Source organism: Callorhinus ursinus, unplaced genomic scaffold (genome assembly GCF_003265705.2).
Source record: "Callorhinus ursinus isolate GAN/ISIS: 27379988/994484 unplaced genomic scaffold, GSC_fseal_2.0 scaffold4, whole genome shotgun sequence".
NCBI lineage: Eukaryota > Metazoa > Chordata > Mammalia > Carnivora > Otariidae > Callorhinus > Callorhinus ursinus.
The window spans coordinates 123,288,239-123,302,387 of record NW_027397066.1 but is presented as its reverse complement, the minus strand read 5'-3'; the positions used below and the strand labels follow the sequence as shown (position 1 = coordinate 123,302,387).

At 41.9% G+C, this 14,149-nt stretch overlaps 1 protein-coding gene across 2 annotated transcripts in view; it reads right to left on the bottom strand.

The window, feature by feature from the left end:
• The window catches only part of EDNRA (endothelin receptor type A), a 61,431-nt gene extending 47,316 nt beyond the window's left edge, over positions 1-14,115 (bottom strand). Inside the window, exons 1-2 of one of the 2 annotated variants that reach the window (XM_073892332.1) lie at positions 13,619-14,115; positions 9,679-9,831 (exon numbers count right to left, since the gene is read on the bottom strand). In XM_073892332.1, the coding sequence (XP_073748433.1) occupies positions 9,679-9,765 (87 nt within the window). In that variant the 5' untranslated portion in view covers positions 9,766-9,831; positions 13,619-14,115. Of the gene's footprint in view, positions 1-9,345; positions 9,832-13,618 lie in introns of both variants that reach the window. The other variant, XM_025874284.2, reaches the window with a different exon arrangement.
• Between the last annotated feature and the right edge of the window lie 34 nt (positions 14,116-14,149).

Below are 14,149 nucleotides of genomic sequence, written 5' to 3'. Positions count from 1 at the left end.
GGGAGAGAAAGAATCTGAAGCAGGTTCCATGTCCAGCGCGGAGCCCAATGCGGGGCTCCATCTCACGACCCTGAGATCATGACCTGAGCTGAAATCAAGAGTTGGATGCTTAACTGACTGAGCCATCCAGGTGCCCCTAAATAGTTTTAGTCAATAGAATCACTTCACAAAACATAGAGTTCTTATGAAAAAATTTTTTTAAATTGAAGATTTCTGACTTTTTTTTAAATATCAGTTGCGACTTATTCCCAAATGTCATTCATTGTGTTTCACACTCCCCTTTTAATTCCTGTGCATCTGCGAAACCTAGAAAGGAAAGTCTAGGAATGCAGCATTTAGTTTCATCAATAAAATCTGATGTTTCCACCCCAAATAAACTAGCCATAGACACTCATTTTCTGTCTCATGTTCACAGAAAAATTGCCCAGCCTTCCCAGCAAGAACTGGGTGAGACACCTATTTGGCAAAATGTGTCCCTCTGAGCAGATAAGCAGTTGCATGTTTCTAGACAAGCAGTTCATCAAGAACTCAACCTTTCTTTTCAGTTTATTATTTTACTTTCCGGTTCCTTTCTGTCGGTTGACCTTGCCAACATGACAGTGAGTATGGAATACAAAAATCTGTTTACCAGATGTGCCAATGCAATCTGCAAGATTTACAACATAGATGCTATTCTGGAGAGCAATCTCTGAATTGCACACATTTTCCTTTATATGTCACTTCTGTCTTAAATTAAATAAGCCACTAAAGAAGCTGTTGGGTTCAATGGAGGAGAGAAAAGGGTCTGACTTTATTTTTGAAGACAGTCTTTGCAATTATATTTCTGTACAAGGGATGGCATTTGGATAACTATAAAGTTTGCCTTATGAGGTATGTGGGAGAGAAGCAGGATGGCTGCTCAGAGACAGCATGGTCCCTGGGATGAGACTGGATCCTAATCCTGGCTCTACCACCTGCTAGCTGTGTAACCCTGAGAAAATTCGTTAAACGCTGCATCTCAGTTTCTTCATTTTCAGGCCACAGTAGTGAATCACAGGCTTGTTGTGGGGGATCAAATGAGTTAGCCTGGCACAAAGCACACACTAGTTAAGCTGCAGGTAATGCTACTCTCATGTTATGCATTGGTATACAAAACGTATTTTAAGATCGTATATTTTTCCTTCATTGATTCAGGAAGTGCTTCTCAACCTAGGAGCGAGAATCCTCTTAAGATATAAACGAAATCATGTCACCATCTGCTCTTAGGCTTCTAAAGCTTTCCATCTCGGGGCACCTGGGTGGCTCAGTCGGTGAAGTGTCTGCCTTCGGCTCAGGTCATGATCCCAGGGTCCTGGGATCAAACCCCGCATCGGGCTCCCTGCTCAGCGGGGAGCCTGCTTCTCCCTCTCCCTCTGCCTGTCACTCTGCCTACTTGTGCTCTCTCTCAAATGAATAAATAAAATCTTAAAAAAAAAAAAGCTTTCCATCTCACTCAGAGGAAAAGGCTAAGGGCTTCATAAAGATGTACGGGTAGGGTGACCATGTTTCCTGGTATTTTTAGGACAATCTGAATTTATGCCTATTGCCCAGATGCAATTATTGACAGTATCTGCTTTCACTCTCAAACTATCCTGGTTTGGATGCTAAAATATATGGTTACTCTATTATTAGGCCCTATGTTATCTGCTTCCCCCATCACATACCTTCTGTGTCTATCCCTGAGACCTCATGTTACTACACTCTCCCTTCCACTCACCACCCTTCCACTCACCACTATGGCCTCCTCGCTGGTCCTTTACTCCTCCAGGCACATTCCTGCCTCCGGGAGTTTGCATTCGCTCTTTCCTCTGGCTGGAATGCTTTTACCTTAGACAGTGGCATGGTTTGCTTCTTTTATATTTTAGGTTTTTATTCAACTGTCACCTTGTATTGAGGCATTCTTTAGCCACCCACTCTAAAATTAATATCTTCTCCCTTCTTTCTATTCCTCCTTCCCATTTTACTTTTCTCTTTAGCAGTTACCTCATATGCTATATATTTACTTATTTCACATGCTTATTGTCTTGTTCTTCTACTAGAATGTAAGCTCCCTGAGAGCAAGGATGAGTGTTTTTCTTCATTGCTATTTCCCCAATGACTGGTATATAGTTGGAGCTCAATAAATATCTATTGAATGAATAAAGGAAGAACATTTAGAGAAGAAAGATCTGATGTCACTGAGTAACCAAATGGCCAATCCATTGCCATTCCCATTATCTTCTAGTATAAAACTTGATCTAAAAGAATAGTGATCCTATGTTTAGGTTTAGTGTTACGAGAAGCATGATTTGACCGGTTTCCAGTACTGATGCTCTTTTCTAAGTCACTTGTTTTAAAAGTTGAGATGGCAAACTGTCAATGAAACTCTCAGAGATGCTTAAACTCTAAAAGTAACCTCTATTGAGTATTAAATCTTCCTGAGGGCACACTTGATCTTTGTGTCCTGAGTCCAGGAACACCGGGGACTCCAAATCTTAGTAAACATTTCAGAGCATGTGGTTTTGTAAAATTTTTGATGTTCAAGCTTAAAAATAAGGGTACCAAAAGTTAATACTGAATGATACTTACATTTAGTCCTCTTATCGAATTCACTTTCAACCATTAACTTTGTAATGTAGGGAAGTTTTTCCAAGACAAACTAGACCTAATTAAAAATAAGGTTGTCGCTATAGAAAGCAGTTATTCTAGTGCCCAGGAGGGTGCGGTAGCTCCGGAAAGCAGCTGTAGAACTGCTGGCAGTATACCAGATTTATTTTGACAGAATTTCTTAGAACAGTCCTTATTTAATCACTCCAGTCTTAGAATCAACTTCAGAGACAGTAAAGTTGATTCCCTACCTGCTTTCATTTTAGTGTGCATGCTCTTTCCACCAACTGCCTAGACCTGTATGATAATAAAGAAATAACACTCATATCCTAGCAACTCATGAGATGAAGACACCATAGAAATATTTCGGAATGAAATAGCCCGAACATCTGCTTTTATTGATCCGAGTACTCGAAGCAGCACCACATTTACACACACACACACACACACACACACACACACACACACACACACACACAGTGTATCTTGTGAAAATTGTTTTCTCAAAAGTAAAGCTTTTATGCGTTCCTATTTTATGTTAAATTTAGAGCACAGCAGCCTCTTCTAGTTGCTTAAGTGTTCGATGGAGGAATATCATCAGCCATGATGCCTTTTACATCTCAACACCTTCCTAATGAGAACAGGACTGAAACCATCCCTCCCTCCTCAGCCATGGGAACAATCTTGCAGTTATGGACGGTTTCCATCCCCCATCCCCCTGAAGTAGGAATAACTGCTCTGAGCCAAATGCCAAGGGTTAGCAGAGTAACCTCACATGAGAATAATTACTTAACATGACCATGAGAGAAAGCAATGAGGTTCCCAGACACAGGAAACGAAAAGTCAGAACAGGAGGTAGAGTTGGAGAGGTTTCTGAAGCCTTTCCAGACAGCAACTTCCTTGTAACGAACAGCAAATTGGGTAATAAATTTATCACTCTGTCATTTTATGTGTACAGATATTCTGAAATCAGCTAGTTAGCATAATGAATTTTGCAATGCACATGTGTCTTAGCAATGCCAGAAACTCAACCTATTTCCTGTTCTCTAAAGAGCAAATACAATCTTTAATAACATGAATGTTCCTTTTGATAGCCCACATCACTTGTAGGTTTAATATTTCAATCCCAATCCCAATTCCAGGTGTGCTCCAAGAATGCATATTGCACAGAAACTTGAAAAAAGACTCTTCAATTGTCTGTAGGTCGCAGAGGAAGGTACATGACACAATGCCCAAACAAAGGCAAAGGGGGAAAATGATCCTGTTGTTATGTCCTACTCTGCTTGGCACACATATCTCGCAGATTTATGGACCCTGAGACATTCCTGGTTTGCAGGAAAAAAGTAGAAATTCAACAAATTCAAAAAACACGTCAGCTTTTAGATCTGGAATTATGTGGGAGGAAAAACATTCTTACAGAAGCAAATACAGTACATTTTCTTATTTTACTCATTCATCAAATATTTTTTAAGTTGGGGACCATGCTGGATGCAGGAGATACACTGTATAAATGGAGAATGATGGCAGCTTGCCTCAAGGAACTTGCAGTCTAGTGGGGCAGACTGGCAGGTCAACTGGTAAATACAATAATTGAGTATATGTTAAACGCTCTTTCAGAGCTAATAGAGGGTGTCATGGGAGCCCATGAAAAAGGCAATAACCCAGTTTGGGTCATGGATACTTGGCAGACAAAGAGATAAACGTTTAAGCTGAGATCTGAAGAATCAAGTGGAATAAGTCGGAGGTGGCATGAGGGAAAAATATGCCAGGTAGAAAGACCATCCGGGTATTCCCAGACAGGCCAGGTTAGCTGGAGTAAATGGAGGTAGAAGAACGTGTGCCCAGGAGTCGCCAGGAGGGAAGGCAGGGTCCGAGCTACCCCACAGGAAACATTTAGCTGGGATGCAATGCACCAACAGGGCGCAGAGATCCTGGTCAAGGGACACACTTTTCTTTCGAAAAATTCAGGGAATACAGTTTTTATTCCTAATTTTATGATTATATAGCACTATTACTGGAGTACATGAGAAAGATCTGTTTTTATTTGCTTGAAGATGAGTAAAAGGGAAACACCACCATTATCACATCTGCAATAATTTGGTGGGCAATTCGATCAACTTGGGACGAGGATGTAGAGGCCACAGGTAATATCCTATGTACATAAATGGAGAGTCCCTCTGACAAATTATCATCGTCATCATCATCACCATCAATATTTTACCATGAAGATCTTGGAGAAATCTGTTTAGAAGTGAATTTTAACAGTAAAGACCCTAATCAAATCAAATCATACCGAAAAGCACTTACGGAACAACTATCACGTTTGAGACACACAATCTATAAGTTGTGGCAATTTAATTTTGAGGCAGAAGTTGCCTTGATGATTTGATGTGTTAGAAAACAACTTTTGTATGGCTGCCCCAACAACAGGATGGATTCCAGTTGCACAAGATGTCAAAGGCTGTGTGAATACGGAGATAACTGGCTCCAAGCGACTGTCTCTGGTTTCCACATTGCTCAGATCCTCTGCCAGAGCAACATATTGAGTCTCGATTTTCCATTGCGAAATATTCCTGATAATTTCAAACAGAAATTGTATTTGTTTATTTTTCGTTGTTGTCCTCAGTAAGAGGTGGGTGTTTAGAGTGGACCAAATTAGTAACTGACAATCACTTATGGGATTCTGTCACTGGCTGGTTAGCTTGTTCTCAGAAATCCACTTTTACCTCCCATGCTGAATGGGGACATTATTCACCTACAGTATGATCTACGATAGCATTGGTTTCTACTCCGTGCGATGCATGCTAGCGCTTTCTACGCTACGCTGTTGGACTCAACTTCTTTCCTCTTCCCTCGGCCACCATTCTAATCCCCTCAGATCTACTCCTGTCATACACGTATTACCCCACATTCCTGTTTCTACTGAATGGGCTGATGTACAGTGGTTTACGGGCACATCTATGTGCGTGTATGGGTGAGCTGCTATCCTGAAAGCACGTGATGCCCAACTTTGGCTTACCCGTGCACACACATCACTTGTAGGGTTTCCACTCTACTCAAAATTAAAACCCACCTCCCTATAGACAGCACTCCAGGGTGTTAACATAATCTCATGGGATCAGTAAAGAGTACAATCATTAGATTCTGTACTTCCAACCTATATTGGCATTTAGTAGTTGGGAGGTTATTTGTGACCCTAAACACAGATACAATGTTTTACTTGTTTTGCCATTGTAATGAATGTAAACAATTTATATACAGATTAATTTACTGGCTAAATTTGCACATTTCTTGAAAATTCATGTATCAAATAATGTAATTTTTTAAAAAGATTTTACTTATTTATTTGACACAGAGAGAGAGAGAGAGAGAGCACAAGCAGGGGGTGTGACAGGGAGAGAGAGAAGCAGGCTCCCCAAGGAGCAGAGAGCCCGATGCGGGGCTTGATCCCAGGACCCTGGGATCGTGACCTGAGCTGAAGGCAGTCGCTTAACCAACTGAGCCACCCGGGTGCCCCAGATAATGTAATTTCTTGACAATTCAAATCCATCATCAGTTTAGGTTACAAGGGTGGATATTTGAAAGGGTCTGTAACTCCCTTCCTTTCCTCTCTCCTGTTTTTGTCAGTCTTCTCTTGTAATTATTGATATTCTGCTTTTTGCATAACTTAGAGTAATTCTTTGTTAAACTTAGTAATAACTTTTCTTCGACATTGCCATTTGCAAAGCCCTTGTATGCTCAAAAACCAAGAAGGAAATTGGCATTTATTTGCTTTCTTTGGTTCCACACCAAAGGTCTGGTCTTTTATTGTCTCAAACCGTCTGATTTTATCACCAGGTAGCTTGTCTGTGTGTGCGAGTATAAGCCAGGCCAGAGGAGTCTCGCTCCACTTTTTTGGCGTATTTCTTCTCTCTGCGGCATATGTAACTCCGGACTCATTTTTTTCAATGTAGGATCTGTAAATCCTTCAGAAGCAGCCAGTCAGTGACGAGGTCTAGCCTCTCTGAGAATGTCATTGATTTAGGGGTAGTGATGGCATTTTGACCAGAGCTGTGTACGCATGCTGGGAGCTGGTAAGAAGTAGGCGAACTGTGGTCAGAGGAAGGAGGATCTTGACTACTAAACGTGGGAGCTCCTGGGTATATTTTATTAAAGCAATGCTCAGTAAGTAGAAGTGAAGACCAGTAGAGGCTGGAGGAAAGAACCTCTGAAGATAGAGAGATCAATTAGGAAACTTCTGGAAATCAGGTGTAGAATGACCCCCCCCTTCCATGCTCACAGACCATCAGGAGCCACTCAGTACTAAACAAAATGGTAAAGCGAGATGGACAACTGCTACTTTGCCCCATAACGCAGGGCAGCTTGCCATGGTCAGAGGAGTCCACAGGTCTGATACATGAGACTCCAAAGCATCAGACTCTTACAGGCAGGAGGCAGCTGTGGACAAAAGGCAGGAGGGCTACGAGCTCACATCGTTTGGAGGGATTTCTCTTGACTCTCCTGGGCCGAAATTGGGGAAACAGCAACATCTTATGGTCTCCTAACCTAGAGGACAGGGCTGACAGAATGAAGGAGAAATAACCCCTAAGTATTGTAAGGCTTTTTAGCTTACTCAAATGTTTTCTTCTTTTCCTCTGGGAGAAGATCAAAATAACTAAACTGTATATATATATTATGTAACCCAAAAGGTTTACTTTCTAAAATGAATGTTGGTTAAATGATTCATTACATGAGTTTTAGAAAAAACAGAAATTACACAAATGTACTCCTGTGATGTGAAAACATGTTAAACTGTCCACATTATTTAGAACTATAAAAAGGTATATAAAGTCTTGGATTCCCAAGAGGGAAGAATCGTATGGTCAAATGAGGACGTGTAAATTATTATCCATTGTTATATGAATGTAAAACAAAGTTTTATTTGAATTTTCACCAACTGGAGATATTCCAGATGATCTGACTTCAAATGTTGCTATGGAATGGAAATGACGTTTAGTCTGGTGACTGGCAGGTAGCACCTCAAAGACATAAGCAAGTTGCAGATATTGATTTTCCAAAAAGCTTTTTTGCAAATGGTCAAATGGGAATAATTAATTTGGAGATAATTATTCTCCTGAGCCCTGATGGGTTGGTTAGCTAGTGTGTAAGTATGAATAATCAATGTTTAATACTCTACAACGTGACTACTGGAGTAAAATTTTGAATAAGAGTCATATAAACATTTTACATCTATTATTAAAGAAAGATGTCATGAGAAAGTCAAGTGTTTACACATAATATTTCATAAAGAGAAAATTAATAACCTTTTAAAAAAATTAAAGTTCTGTAGCATGTGCTAAACATTTTAAGTTAATTGCACATTTTAAGTTTTGCATCATAGTTCAGTTCTGAAATCCCATTTTAAGTTCAAATAGAAAACATATGTTTTCATGCTATTCTGTGAAAAGAGATGGTATATTTTTAAAAAATCATTTGTTGTCTAATTTCCCCAATGTTGCAAAGAGTATATTGGAGTAATTCTGAAATGGTTCTTATTTGTAACATTCAAGATTGTGATCAATGTTTTCAGCATTATTGTTAGCACTTCATTGTACTGCTGCTTTTCCTGGGAGGCGAGTATAATTTTGCCACCGTTTAAGTGTATCTATTGGAAACCGAGAGCCTCATTTAAAATTTATCATGTCTTCAAACAGAAATTTGCCATTTAAAGTCACATTGCAGAATATTATTGCTCAGAATAGCTTTGTTTTTTATGGATAATTCATAGAAGAAAAAAATAAAGGCTGGGGAAAGCACTTCTCCTGGGCTTAGTTAGAATAAAGACATTCCATAACATCTGGCATAGACCACGTGATTTCACTTGAGTTTTAGGTCATTTGGATTCTTGCAGCAATTTCCCCTCCACAACTGCTAGACCAAGTACGACATATCTAATTCTTTTTGGCTTTAGTTTGTTTCGGTACTAACTGGTCCCTGAAGCGAGGTGATCACAGTGACAGTGGGTTAGTTATCTTCCTCGGGGCTGAGGCACCGACTTTGTCTTATTTGTCCTTGGATCCTGATTGCCTTACTCAGGGGTGGGGACACAGTGCATCCGAAAACTCCATAAACCAAAGAAACGAAGGAGGTGACAGTAAACTGATGCCTAATTTAAATAGCTTTAGTGACACTGTTCAACAAGGTTAGCACTGGCCCGCCATCCCATGGACCCCACTGACTGTACGCCACCCAGATCAGTGAGGGAAGCCAGCATGCCCTTCCATCATCAATCCAGACAGTCAGAATAAAATGGGTACTTTTCATTTCAAGACGTACTGTGGATATCTGGCTGCTGAATGGCAGCACCTTAAAAAGGTAATAGAAACTGAAGAGATACTTATTTTAAGTACTCTTTGGGCTCAATAGATCTCACTCTGCAAACTGAATCTCAGAAAAATCCAGTTGCTTCCCACCATTGCCCATCCACTCAGCAAGCTCAGGGCTGGCATGAGAATCTGCTTCGCTAAAGACCATGACTTTGAACAGTCATCCCAGAAATACGATTTTGTTAACAATTAAGTTAGCAAATATGTGCAACATTTAACAAATAATAAAATTTTTAAATGCCACCAAGTTCTAAGGCTGCAGAAATCACTCTCAGTAAAAATGCGGACTAAAATTCCAAAGGTCGGCAGCAACTCTCTTACTGTGCAATCAGAGCATATGTTCAAACCTGCAAATATATTTGTGGTTACTTCCTACCTTAAACACATTGATAGGGAGATCAATGACCACATAGATAAGGTCTCCAAGGGCAAGGCTGGCTATCAGCGCGTTGGGGCCATTCCTCATACACTTGTTCTGGTAAATGATCCTGAGCAGAGTTGCATTCCCCACCATTCCCACGATGAAAATAGTACAAGATATCACAGTGTTAATGTATTTGAAAGCTGAAGTAATCTTAGTCTGCTGCGGGCAATACTTGTGCATTGAACCATTGCTAGGTAGGGCCAAATTAGTGGGTCGATGAGTGGTAACCAGGAAGTTGAGTTCTGTCCCATGAAGAATGGTGAAGTCATCCACTGGAGTGCTTACGTTTGTGCTGTAGCTCTCAGGATGATCACTGATTACACATCCAACCAGCACTACCCAAAAGGCCACCTTGAGGCAAAAGGTTTCCATCCCGATGCAGATTTGAGGAAATGTCTCTTATTGTGTTGCCTTTATACCCTCACTTTTTTTTTTCACCTGGAAAAGAAAGGAGGAAAAATAATTTTGGTTACAAAATCCAGCTGCCAATTAAATTGTAGTCAATGATTCTTTATTACTTCAAGTAAAAAGTAGTGTATATTTGGTAATTGGGTAAGATCATCTGTGTCAGGTTATCCCATGGTGGGAAAAACAAAGAGAAGACCAAAGCTCCATTATGGCAAATTCTCTATCTCTGTCTCTGTGTCTCTCTCTCTCTCTCTCTCTCTGCGTCTCTGCCTCCCCTTTCCCTCTCTCATCTCCATCCATAGCTATCCTTATATCTAGATTATAATACGGATAAGGATATGCCGCTTTTTCCTTTAGTAGATAAAAAGTTAGTTTTTTCTCTCCGTTACACCTAGACTGATAAGAACCGGAATTACAAAAATCTTCAAGAGTTGAGATACAAAATTTTATTTATTAATGGAAGAGAAAAGGCATTATTTGCCAAGTAGAACTCACATGGTATTAATTCTAAAAATCACCCAATTCTGTAATTCAATATTCCAAAATGGGTTCTGTTTTGCACATGGTAAATATGGATGTGGGAATAAAATACAGCACAGGCAGCCATTTAAAGTGTTATAAAATGCTCTTTTGAAATCAGAACTCTGGTGAACACCATCGATACATTTAACAATCTTGGTTTCAATTAAAAATTATATAATTGATAAAGGCAAAATATTTATTTTATTGAAAATCTTGATGAATAATGGGTACAATCCACCTTTCTGACAGGAACTTTTTTTCTTTTCCATTCCTCAGAAATTATTATTACAATATTTGCCAATGAGTGAAACTGGGAGTAGTGGCTTTCTCAGGCCAGCCACAGTATTTGGCTCTCCAAGGGACATCTGTCCCATGCTCTCTTTTAAACATCCTATGTAGCTACATTTATAAGGCCCACTGCACCGAGCACTTGACATGCCTTGTGCCATCTAATGCATACCATGCTCCTGTGAAGCCGATACACAGTTCCGTTATAAACACAGCGAACCAGAGGCTCAGTAAGGGCAAGCAGCTTGTCAGGTCCACAGGGGGTAGTGGAAATGTTGATTGTAAGGCAGGTTAGTGTGACTGAGCCTGCGCTCTTAGCCACTAGACCACACTATCTCTCATTCTCTTGCGTTCTTAGCGCTAAAATGTTTCAACGGAGTCTCCAGAGTTTTGATGAAGCAATAGGCTCGGGAGGGCGATTACATGTTTTCGAAAGATCATTTGTGGTTTCTGCTTAATTGACTTGCAGAGAGCAAGTGGTCTTTCTTGCTCAGAAAGTCTAGGTTTCTACTTTAATCCTTAAAGGAAAGGTGTTGCGGAAAATGAGGGGGTTGGTGGTTAACACAGTAATCAAAGGTAAATAAAAAATGGCTCCTCCCATTTAAATATTTTGTACATTTTCTTCCCCATGAGTTTTTAATGATTCTTTAAATGAAGACCCATAAACTCATTAATGCAGTGGCGTGTGTCTATGGTGTATATGTCCAAGTCATAATTTAATTTTTTTAAAAATTGTGTCCTTTTTCTTGGTCTATTTATGGTTGGTATTAACCACTTTTAGGAATTTTGACAGTTGTCTTGGGAAATCAATAGAGCTTATGTTTAGACAACATATAGATGAAATAAGATTTATTCAGTTTGTATAGAAGGTCTGAAGTAGGTACAAGGTGCAAATACCATATACTTTTGCCTTTGCCTGAGATTTTTCCCAGGAACCTGAAACAATAATGACATTGTATGTATATTAATAATTTATTATATATGCATCTGACTTGAGCTTTACAACTCTAGGTAGGCAGGGGCAATATTCCCATTTTAATTGGGAAATTGAGTCTTAAAGAAGTTAAGGCTTCATGGCCAAGAAGGGGCAGGACAGGTATATTGCCTCACTCTGCTTTGCTTAATTATAAGTAGTTTGCCATTGTTTCCTGCTTTTTGCAGTTTGGAGTGAATATTTGACCGAATGTTGATAGACCCACAAAAATGCCACTACTTGCATTGCACAGTGGAGACCAGGACTCAAAGAACAAAGCACATTATCATTCTCCTCTTTAGATCATAGTTATGGGAGAAAAGAAATCCTTCAATACCTTGTGCTATTTGATGGCTAAAGCCTCCCACTTCCCCAGTTGGAATGGACCCTTCAGTAATGTTTCCTTAAAAATAAGAGAGAGAAGGCCTTTCCTGGAAATGGAGTGGCTCTTTGCCCAGTAGAGTCCACTAGGAGAATATTTAGTGAACTGACCTGGCTATCATGGGTGATTATGACCCTCCGGAAAGGTACTACTATAGTGTCGGAACATGAGCATGATGGTTTGCTTCATCAGCTGATTATGCAGGAGGTAAAGGGGCCAAGGCTGTGGGTTCTTACCAAGGTGTGAGGTAGCTACCACCAAAACCACTTTCCTTCCTCCTCCAACAATGACACCACCACATCTTTTCTGATGACATCTCCATCAGCTCTCTGCATGTATTAAGCTGCAGAGCTAAGGGATACTTGGCAAAGGTATGTGGGTATCATATTATCATTGGGTGAAAAATACAAAACCAAACAACAACAAAAAAAGCCTCTCAAAAGCATGTTCCTCCAAGGATGAATCTGTAGCCGTTTTCCATGGATCTAAGCCAAGCTGTGCTTGGAACCCTCAGTCATAATCAGACCTAGTTCTCTAGTGAAGCATCTCAGGTTCAGCCCAAGGTTTATAGATTCAGCATTCTTGGAATTTGGTGGAGTTCAAAAGCTATTATTAAGGAAGAGGACTGAATCCTTAGGCTTACACTGTAAGCATTTAACATCTTGGATTCTCAGGATTAAAGTTGGCCTACATAATTAGTAATTTGGAAATTCCAACCTTACTGAAATGGCATAAATTTAAAGCAGGTAATTTACTGAAATGACTGCCAAGGTATTTCTCAATTAATTAACACTTAGCACAGAGGGGGTACCAGGTCGGAGGGGGAGAACATCTACAGGAGGAGAGGAAAAAAAAAAAAAAACCCAAACAAATAAACCAGAAACTTTTTACTAGTTTTCCGTGGGTTCTGCTCTCTGGGTAATAAATAGCAACTGCTCTTACTGACGACGCCTGACTATAATATGCCTCTCACCCCACCCCCTCCGCCGCCAACTCTATCCGGGAACTCTATTAGGATGGTGTAAACAGAGGCTGATTATCTAGAAACAGCCCTTGTTTTCTGCACGTGAAACGCAACAAGTGCCCTTTAAAGGAGAGCACAGAACAAAACGCCCAGACCTCTGCAGGCAGGTTTCCAAACTAGCCGCCCTGGGGGTTTTCCAAAACACAGCAGTCCCTCACACCGAGTGCCCTTGGCTACCCTTGGCGTACCCCGGGTGTGCGGGGAGGAGAAGCAGGCGAGTCCGAAAAGGCTGCGAGGCAAACTTCACAAGTAGGCTTTGGAGCCACCGACAAGGGCGTGATGTTCCACAAAGTTCTCGCATGCTTGGGGAAAAAGGGAGACCCAGGGAGAACCGCTGGTTTTCCTCTGACTAAAAATCCGAATCCCGCCCGGGGAGGCTGGGGGGGCTTTCGATCAGTCCCCTCAATCCCCAAACATTTCCGGAGCGCGCCCTTCCTGGGGAGGTGCCCGCCCCGCCACGCGCCCTTGGGCAGGTGGGTGCCAGTCCCTGTGCGGAGGGTCGCCAAGCGGCAGGGCGCCGGGCGTAAAGGCGCCGGGCTCGCCTCTCCTCCCAGCCGAGGTGCCCAGGCGGCGCACCCCCCACCCCCACCCCCTTCCCGGCTCCCTGAGAGGAAAGAGTTGCACCGACCGTGGAGCTTGGCGGGCTCAGACAGCTGCGCGCACCCGGGCGGGAGGAAGCGGAGCCGGCGAAGGTGGGTGGTGGACGTCCCCCGGCTCCCGCGCCGCGGCGGCCCGGGAGGCGCAGCTGCCTCCGCTTCAGAAAGCTTCCTGGGCACGGCTTCTCCCGGGAGGTCTTCCCGAGCCTCCAGCCTCTGGCCACCGGGTGGGACGGAGCCTCTCCACCTCCTGCACGCAATCGCCAGACCAAAGGGGTGACTGTACGCGCGCGCGCGAAAGCTCGCAGAAAAAGAAAACTCCAGGGGAACACGCCTCCCGTCTGTCCTCCCCTTCTCCTCGAAACACTCCCAGACCGTCTACTCCACTCTGGGACAGCAAGACCGTCCTAACCTTCCAACCCTCCCAAGGCTGCCACTATAAAGCACAAAGCGGCCGCCCCCTCCCAGGCCCTGAAGGGCAAGAGTCTTTTAACTCTTTCCTTCCCGAAATAAAGGGGGGTTTGGCAATCGAAGGAGGAGCGTTTTACCGACAAGACTCAGAA